The sequence below is a fragment of the Eschscholzia californica genome, unplaced genomic scaffold (genome assembly GCF_041429995.1).
Source record: "Eschscholzia californica isolate CP2 unplaced genomic scaffold, dmEscCali1.0.p SCAF_1, whole genome shotgun sequence".
NCBI lineage: Eukaryota > Viridiplantae > Streptophyta > Magnoliopsida > Ranunculales > Papaveraceae > Eschscholzia > Eschscholzia californica.
Window position 1 is genome coordinate 38564651 of NW_028238198.1, and position 9209 is coordinate 38573859.

The following is a 9209-nucleotide window of genomic DNA, read 5'->3' on the forward strand; positions in this document are numbered from 1 at the left end:
ATTATAAAGTCTTTCCTCAAAAAATATTTTTGTTTCCCCAAAGCGCTAATCTTATTTTGTACGAAAAATAACTCTGCTACCTAAGTAAATAAACACAAGTTTGAAGTTTTGCATTGAAGACCAAAGAGTTAAGGATTTCTGTTCTTATCACTTAGGAATGAGAATCTTAATTGGAATTTAACACATAGGACTAAAAAAAGATTTTTTTGAGTTTTGCATTAGAGATTCCCTTAGAGTATCTCCAATACAAGACTCGGTCTTAGAAACTCTAAGTCCTGATAAGATTTTTAATTTTTTCCTAAAATTCTCTCAAATGCAAAACTCAATTTAGATCTCTAAGATGATGTGGTGGTGGTTAAATAGAGAAATCAAGATGACATTCTATTTCTAGAGTGTCCACTCGAGGTGTCTCTAATTTCCAGCTCATCATTTTTTAAATTTAGACCAAAAGAAATTAAGTCTCCAAAATAACTTAATATTTCTTCACAAATTATTATGCCAGATAAATAAAAAAACAATTTTATAGATTTACATTGGTGACATATAAAAATTTGAAGATTTCAATAGTATCATCTAGAAAAGAGAATCTCAATCAAGTTTCAACACATACGCCGAATCTAGTGTTTTTTGAGTTTGCATTTGAGATTCTCTGAGCTGTTATGAGGACTCTTAAACTATGTGTCCAGCCTAGGGTGTACTCGAATGGAGTCGATGCTAGTAGTAAGATGTTTAAGTTCGGCTAGTGTCCTTGATTGTTTGCTTAAGTTCGAGCTCGAGCTCGATCGAGTAACTGTCCACTTTCTCGAGCTCGACTCAGATATGTTTCAAAGAGTTCAAACTCGCATCGTTTTAAACTCGTTTATCTAAATACTTCATTTTAAAACACCTTCCCAAATTATCAAAATAGTTTAATGATCATTTGCATACAACAATAATGATTAATGATTCATATTCCAATGATCTTTTGATGGTTGATATTCCGGATAAAAGTTTCAATACAAATACATAATTATGAACTACACTAAAATAGATAGTATGTTAAACGAGTTGTTCACGAGTAGCCCGGGATACACTAAAGAATAATCAAACTTGACTCTTTTATATAAACGAGCGTGATTTTGAGTTAAGTTCGTACTCGTTAATTTTCGAGTCGAGCACGTCCAGCCAAGCACGAGCAGCGCATCGTTATATGCGGGGCTGGAGTACACCCTATTCCAGCCAAAAAGTCATCATCACCAAACACATGTCTACGTCAGCAATCTCTTTTAGTGTCTATTGTGGAAAAAACCAGATTTCGTCCTTACTTGCTTCAATCGAATACCTTTGAAGATAAGGCAGGCGAGTCTCCTTCCACCCATTCTTTCTCTCTCTCTCCCTCTCTCCGAAGCGGTAGTTTAGCCCTCCCCATTTAAAGGTATAATCCCAACAAACAAAATATTAAACTTTCATTCTTCAATTCATTTATCTGCGGAATATCTAATCGTTTTCGATTATCAATGACTCTCTTGTTGTTCTTCAAAATTCTCAATTGCTTGATGTTTTATTTCAATTTTAGTACACTTGTTGCCCTAAATACCTTCAATCCATTTTCCTCAGCGTTAGTTATTGTTCTTTGTAATTGGCAAAATATCTCATTTATGATGGGAAAAGTTGTAAATTTAGATCTTTATAGGGTTTGGTATTGAAAAGATTGTAAATTTAATTACAGGCATTTGTAATCCATGGCTTCTACTACTATGCTCTCTGTTTCACCAAGTAATTTCCAAACAATTCGACGTTTGGATGGTCAAAGCTATACTAGATTGAGTTTCAAGTCATCAACAAATCGTATACTACTTAATGCTGATCGAATGACAACAAAACGAACTATGACTCGTTTGGTTGTAAGGGCAAGTGATGAAAAAGAAGCCTCGTTGAAAAAGTTGGGATTAAGTGATGAGGAATGTGAAGCTGCTGTTGTAGCTGGAAATGCTCCTAAAGCACCACCGGTCCCTCCCAAACCTGCAGCTCCGACTGGAACGCCCGTAGCTCAGACACTCGTATGTTTAGTATTTTCTATCCTCTGTATGCTAAATATCTAAGTACTTGCTTTTCTTTTGATCATTCTAAGAAAGGGATAAAGATTTAGTATGGGAAACCCATGGAAGGGGGAAAAAAAACGATTGAGAAGTCTGTTTTTAGTGAACTGATTAGCTAGTACCTCACTGACTCAGTAATGGTTTTGCTTCAAATTTGGATAGTTTCATGACTAATCATGATATGTATCTTTCTTCCCAAACTCTATCAGTAGTGTTATCCATTTCAAAGTGTTAATTCACCATTTTGAGGCTCGCCGATATGTTGGAATTTCTTTCATTTTCAATACGTCTTTGTTGCTAAACTGAAAATTTTCCACTACCAAGTGTTCTTACACGGCACAATTGTATATATCAGCCTCTTAACAAGCGTCCACGTCGTAACCGAAAGTCACCTGTGCTCAGAGCATCATTTCAGGAGACACATCTATCACCTGCCAATTTTGTATATCCACTATTTATTCATGAAGGTTGGTTTAGTTTGGTCTGGGATCCATATCCATGTTAGTTTGAGTTTCTGTTTCTCATCTCTTACTTTATTATGTCTTTGTATAACTTGCAGGTGAAGAAGATACTCCAATAGGAGCTATGCCTGGTTGTTATAGGCTTGGATGGAGACATGGTCTTTTGGAAGAGGTGATAAATCTTTCTTTCACTTCAGTAGTATTCTCCTATTCTCTTCTTTATTGACATAATTAAAAAGGTTTCTCAAATAGTGGAATAAATCAATAGCGTGCGCAATCAATGTTATGTGCACTATTGTAAGACAAAGTATAATTACATGGAAACTTGTCAATGAGTTAGTCTGTAACCTGACACTATGGGTAACTATTTCACGAAGAGAGATATGTTGTGTGATTGTGATATACCACTCCATGGATTTTTTTGCTCGAGTTCGCTAGACTTTTTATTTTCTTAGCAGAATTTTTGTTTGTCTAGAGACTTGCAATCAGAGCCGTGGTTAGGAATTTGAGGGCCCTGGGTGAAGTTTGATTATGGCCTTTGGTATAATAAAAAAAAATTACAAACAAAAAATTGAACCACGCGTCGATTAAAGACTTCCAATTGGCACGATTAACTTAAAATGATAAAACAAAATCTTTGTACAACGTATAGTTTAGAGTCTAAGCGATTTTTTTAATATGGTATCTTTTGTATCATGATTTTCTCATAAGTATTTATGTATTGTTAGAATAAAAAATACTTAAATCTCTTTTTCTTAAAAACACGTCTAAAGATGAAATATATGCACCCAAACAACAAAACAGTTTAAAGAAAAAGTTTGACGGAGCATAAATAAGAATTGATTTAGCAATGATCCTCTAAACCTCACAATTGCAAGGAAAATAAAAAAAACAAGTGATAGGTTTCAAACCTGTGTCTCAGGTGTGGAAAACCACAAACTTGACCACTAGAGCTAATGGAGTTTCATGTTAAAGTGTTTAGGATTATTTATATATAATCGGAGTGCGACCATCATAAGAGGTGGGCCTCTTTGGGGGTGGGGGCCCAGGGCGGGCGCCCTGCCCGCCCGCCCCCAAACACGGCTCTGCTTGCAATATCCACTACTTGTATCATATGGCTCTCAAAAACTCAATGAATTTCTTAAGATCCCTTCCAGTTATATGAATGTTGTGTCCACTCAAAAACGTAACTTATTATCTTGTTAGGCAAACCATTGTAATTTCAATTGAATTTAATGTTGTAATTATGTTCCTCATTTTACCTGCAATAGTTCTACCAGATGCTAACTTAGTAGCTTCTGAACCTAACCAGCAACAAGATAAACTTTCCGTGTTAGTACTTACTATACTTGTTCAAGCGTGAATCATTCTCTAAGATATTAGGTTTAAAATCTGTAAGCATTCTAATGCAGGTCGCTAAGGCTCGAGATGTTGGTGTCAACAGTATCGTGCTTTTCCCTAAAGTGCCGGATGCTCTAAAGGTTCTCTCTCTCTTTTTATTTCTATAAGATTCGTAGTTTCTAGTTTGGATCTTTCTCCCCAGTTTCTAATTTAGATCTATCGCCACAGACGCCCACAGGAGATGAAGCGTACAATGAAAATGGTTTGGTTCCTCGAGCAATACGGCTACTCAAAGACAGATATCCAGATCTTGTAAGTCCATATGCTAGACGCCCTTATGTACTCATTGGTTCAAGTCCATGAGGTATGGACGGACATAACTTATTGTGCTTCATAGGTTATATACACTGACGTTGCTTTGGACCCTTATTCTTCCGACGGGCATGATGGAATTGTCAGAGAAGATGGTAAGCAAAATATCTGAACTTGATACTTTCTTGGGTCGTGGTTCTAACCTTTTAGGAAATAAGTGCGTCTTTTCCTCATTGACTACATAATATTCATCGAAATTTTTAATAGACAAGGCCTTTTCTATATACATAATAACCTGCAAATGTGAAAGCTTCTGTCATTGAGTCTATGCTTCGATTACAACAAACTTGGGGATTTGTGGTTTTTATTCAATTGAAATTCCATTGACAACAAAAACAAAGGAAACTCTTTCAAAGTTCAAATTAACAACATGAAATGCGGAAGCCTGTAATATGCACAAAACCCTTCCTTCCAAACCGAGTTTCATTGTTTCTGATTGAGTGATTGGTAGTACTGATATTTTGTTCTACAAAATTTCATACGATTGGCCTCAAGTAAAAAAATAATAACTCAAACTTCAACTTGAACCCTGGGAGATTTTGGAATATAACAGGTTACTCATCTCATTTTCGGCATTCATTCAAACAGGAGTTATTATGAATGACGAAACAGTTCACCAGTTATGCAAACAGGCTGTTGCTCAGGTGACTCATCAGAACTAATATGATGCAACTCATAGCACACTCTCTTGGTTTCCACTATTCTGTTCATTTATTTGCAATTTCATTACACTGATTAGGCCCGAGCAGGAGCAGATGTTGTCAGTCCCAGTGACATGATGGATGGACGTGTAGGAGCAATGCGACAAGCTCTGGATGCTGCAGGTTTCCCAGACGTGTCTATCATGTCCTATACAGCAAAGTACTCTACTCTTTCTTGCCTCTGTGTTTTTTTGTCTACTGGTCTTACATATTGAGATATTTTAATTTCCGTAGTCAAATGGAAAGGAAACCCTTCTGTCCATGGTACATAAAGGATACTTGTGTATAACATAATAACTATCATTATGTGAATATGTTATATTAATAACTCTCTACATCCTTATAGGCAATTTTGATGTAAAATTTGAGTGAAATGGGATATGACAGATAGACTATTATAGGACAGATTATAGGTGTAAACAGAGTGAAGGACAGATTATTGCTAAGCTGCTAGTGTAAGCAGAGAAAATGAAATTTTGTCTATTTAGGAAAAGTTGCTAGTGTTAGCATAATAAATGAAATTTTGTCTATTTAGAAAAAGTGATGTATCAATATGATTTTCGTTTATATCTATAGTATGTAGTATACGTTCGATTCTCGAAAACGGGTGTTGATTTCTAATGTATGTCGGTATCAGACATTAGCACCAATGAGTACCTGTATCCGACGCTACGAGTATCGGGCACTATGAGTGAAAAAAAGGCTAAACACAGATATAGCTATATGTTTGTATATTTTCTTAGGGGTGTACACGAGCCGAGCTTTTAACGAGCTGCTCGAGCTCGGCTCGACTATTGCTCGTGCTCGACTCGAATATTAACGAGCCCGAGCTTAACACGAGCTCAAAATCAAGCTCGTTTACATAAACGAGCCGAGCTTGAACATTCTTTAGTGAATCACGAGCTACTCGTGAACAGCTCGTTTAACATACTCTTATAATAGTATAGTACATAATTACGTATTAGTATTGAAACTTGTACATGAAATATCAACCATTAAAAAATTATCGGAATATGAATCATTAATCATTATTATTGTATGTGAGTATGTGACAAATGATCATTGAAGTATTTTGATGATTTAGAATGTTTTAATTTGAAGTATTTTGATAAACGAGCTTAAAACAATGCGAGCTCGAGTTCGAGCTCGGGCTCTTTCAAACTTATACGAACCGAGCTTGAACAAGTGGACAATTACTCGAACGCGCTCGAGCTCGAGCTCGACAGTCAAATACACGAACCGAGCTTGAACATCTTACTACTCGGCTCGGCTCGACTCGATTACACCCCTAATTTTCTTATCTTAGTTACTAGGTCTGTTATTTTTCCTAACAGTTTTTCCTTTTGCATCAACCTTTGGTACATTAGATTTTATCTAGAGAGGTTATAGAACTGTCATGGACTGTTGATACGATTGTCTTAGTATAGAGGATTGTAGATGCAGACTATCACTTTCTGCCCACTGAAGTGACTACGAGTATCGGGCAAAAGTATCTTCATATCCGAGCACAAAAAAACCAAAATGGATCATTTTCTTTGCTTTCATGCTTCCTGGTGTTGTTTCTTTGACATCATTACATTTTGTCTAACCTTCCCTATGTTGTACCATCCACTAGACTTAACCACCTTTTTTTTTTCTTCTTTATACCATTTGAGTAATAAAAATAAAAACTGCTTATGTTAGTAGTGTCATGTGTTCATAACCAGGTATGCAAGTGCATTTTATGGTCCATTCCGAGAGGCTTTGGACTCAAATCCAAGATTTGGAGACAAAAAGACGTATGTAACTAAGAAAACTGAATTCCATTTCCAAATTTGATATTTCTTAAAGGCTGTTTTATCTTACACGAGTTTTTCTTTGGAGATAAAAGTTATCAGATGAACCCAGCAAATTACAGAGAAGCTCTAGTTGAGGCTCGTGCTGATGAGGCTGAGGGAGCTGATATCCTCCTGGTAAGCATTCTGATGAAGAACCCAGTTTCATGTGACATGTTACAGAAAGACCCGACTAAGTATTTTTTTTGTAGGTAAAACCTGGTCTTCCATACTTGGATATCGTACGACTGCTTCGAGATAGCTCCCCTCTACCAATTGCTGCGTATCAGGTAACTTTCCTCTTTTTCCCCTTTATTTGCTTTATCATGCTGCAAGTTTATAGTGTCGACAGAATCATGCATTCTTAGGTAGAATCAGCTAATTGTGCCCTGAATCTATGAGTTCACAGTTCAAAGAAATTTCTGTAACATAGGTTGATAAGGTCCATAGCTTCCAGTCATCATTCTTGCCTTCTTGTTATATAATACTCCATTATATCTATGACTATGTCTAATTATGAAGTTGAATAACCACAATAGTTATTAAAAATCGCATTCTCTAAGAAATTGAGTGGTATTGGATCGATAATATGTGAAACTAGGAAAATGTAATGTTTCTTCTACGCTCTTCTGAATGCAGCTAAATAATAAATTATGTCGTTTTGAGCATCCATATTTGATGTTATATTGAGTACCTTATCATATAATCTAATATCTTGTCCTATTTTTTAAAAAAAGAAAAGAAAAAAATCAGATCTGATATCAGACTCCAAAATCTGAATCGACTCGAGTCAGATTAAGATTGTTCGTCTTCATCTGATTCATTTGTCTTCATCTGATTCATTTGTCTTCATCTGATTCATTTGTCTCTGACATGTTTGAATGGCTGTCTCGGATTGATTTGGAAATCCGAGTCAAACATAAAACAAATCTGACTTAAGAGCCCGTTATCTGAACTCTTGAAATGACTATTGCTTCATTGGAAGGAACAAGTGAGACTCAGACAACTCAGATTCAGAAAAGTCACATCAGACAGTCAGACTGAGGCAAGTGTGTTTCATACCGTAAAAGAAAACAAACCCACCTAAGTTAAAAATGCATTAATCCTGGTGGAGCTCTAAGTCTTTCTATGTAGGTCTAGTAGTAGTAGCAGTGTTCCAGATTGATAATTGTTAATTAACATAGTTAATCTAGTTTAATTATAACGTGGACAGTTGTACTGGTGTGGTGCCCAATAGAAATAAAATATATGAACGGTGACCTAGAAAGCCCCAAAACAGCGATGAATCCTTGAAATGTATATAAATATACCTCTTGTCTTTGCTATTAAACTCTTCATACAGTTTCATTTCTGGGTCATCCAGTGTTATAATATGCGAAGATGAAATTAGCTCACAATATTTAATGATTTTAACAATACTATGTGAAAATACATGCAAAATGTGTATTCAGAATCTCATATTACACAAAGGTCCAAAATTACTTTTGTACTATACTGCTGTGTATAAACTTCGTCTTTTTTGTTTCTTATCCAGGTTTCGGGTGAGTATTCAATGATAAAGGCTGGTGGAGTTCTGAAAATGATCGATGAAGAAAAAGTGATGATGGAGTCACTGATGTGCCTTCGACGAGCTGGTGCTGACATCATTCTCACTTATTTCGCTTTACAAGCTGCTAGATGCTTATGCGGTGAAAAAAGATAAGCACATGTACGGCGGATGCACCTGTGACAACTTCTGAATTTCAACCTTTAAAATGTTTTGTTCACGTAGCTGTTTTTTTTAGAAAACTAAAAGAGAAGTTGTTTTCATTTTTCCTGGTGCTAGTTACAAGCTTATGAGCCTTGCTATTACATATTTTATTTACAAAGAGAAAAGAGACAATATCAGACCTTGTAAAGCTGCTAGTCTTTCTCTTCCTACTGACCTGGTGTATGAGAGTGTTGTCTGTCATGCGATTTCTTTTCCTGCATCATCCTTAACAACAAAAGCCATTGAAGGAAGGAGTGAATTCCTTACAAGTGAGACATCATAGTCGATCTTAATGAGTCCGTTAGGAGGTGTCAAGTGGAATTGAGCTGCACCTCCATGCTTTCCTCCGAGGAGAACTGTTTCTCTTGAGCGCTCAGGTAATAATACTGTATCGTGAACAGCAAGAATTCAACATCTAAGTGTTTATCTCTAATATAAGATCACATCTTGAGATAATGATCAAACCAGGTATGAAAGGAGTTAGATATATAAGATAGTTCTTTAGTGTTTAACTTTCAGTACTGTTAGTTGGAAAGAATCACATGGGCATTTTGCAAAAGGTATGATAAAACTCGACTCTATGTATCAATCCAGGCGGTGTTTCTAACAGAGATGCAAGTTATTGGTAACCAAGCATTGGACTGTTCAGACTATACCCATAGGTCGCGGCTTTGGGCATAAAGAAAAATCTC

The 9209-nt window shown here is 36.1% G+C and overlaps 1 protein-coding gene across 1 annotated transcript; it reads left to right on the forward strand.

Annotated features, from left to right (window-relative positions):
* The first annotated feature begins 1131 nt into the window (after positions 1–1131).
* On the forward strand, positions 1132–8665 carry HEMB1 (Aldolase superfamily protein). Its single transcript, XM_086653166.1, has 13 exons — positions 1132–1414; positions 1709–2039; positions 2434–2545; positions 2638–2711; positions 3952–4020; positions 4109–4192; positions 4278–4347; positions 4841–4896; positions 4992–5113; positions 6660–6731; positions 6824–6905; positions 6980–7057; positions 8302–8665. Exons 2-13 carry the CDS (start codon positions 1722–1724, stop codon positions 8467–8469), a joined length of 1305 nt encoding a protein of 434 aa, XP_086509292.1. The 5' UTR covers positions 1132–1414; positions 1709–1721; the 3' UTR covers positions 8470–8665.
* The last annotated feature ends 544 nt before the right edge of the window (positions 8666–9209 follow it).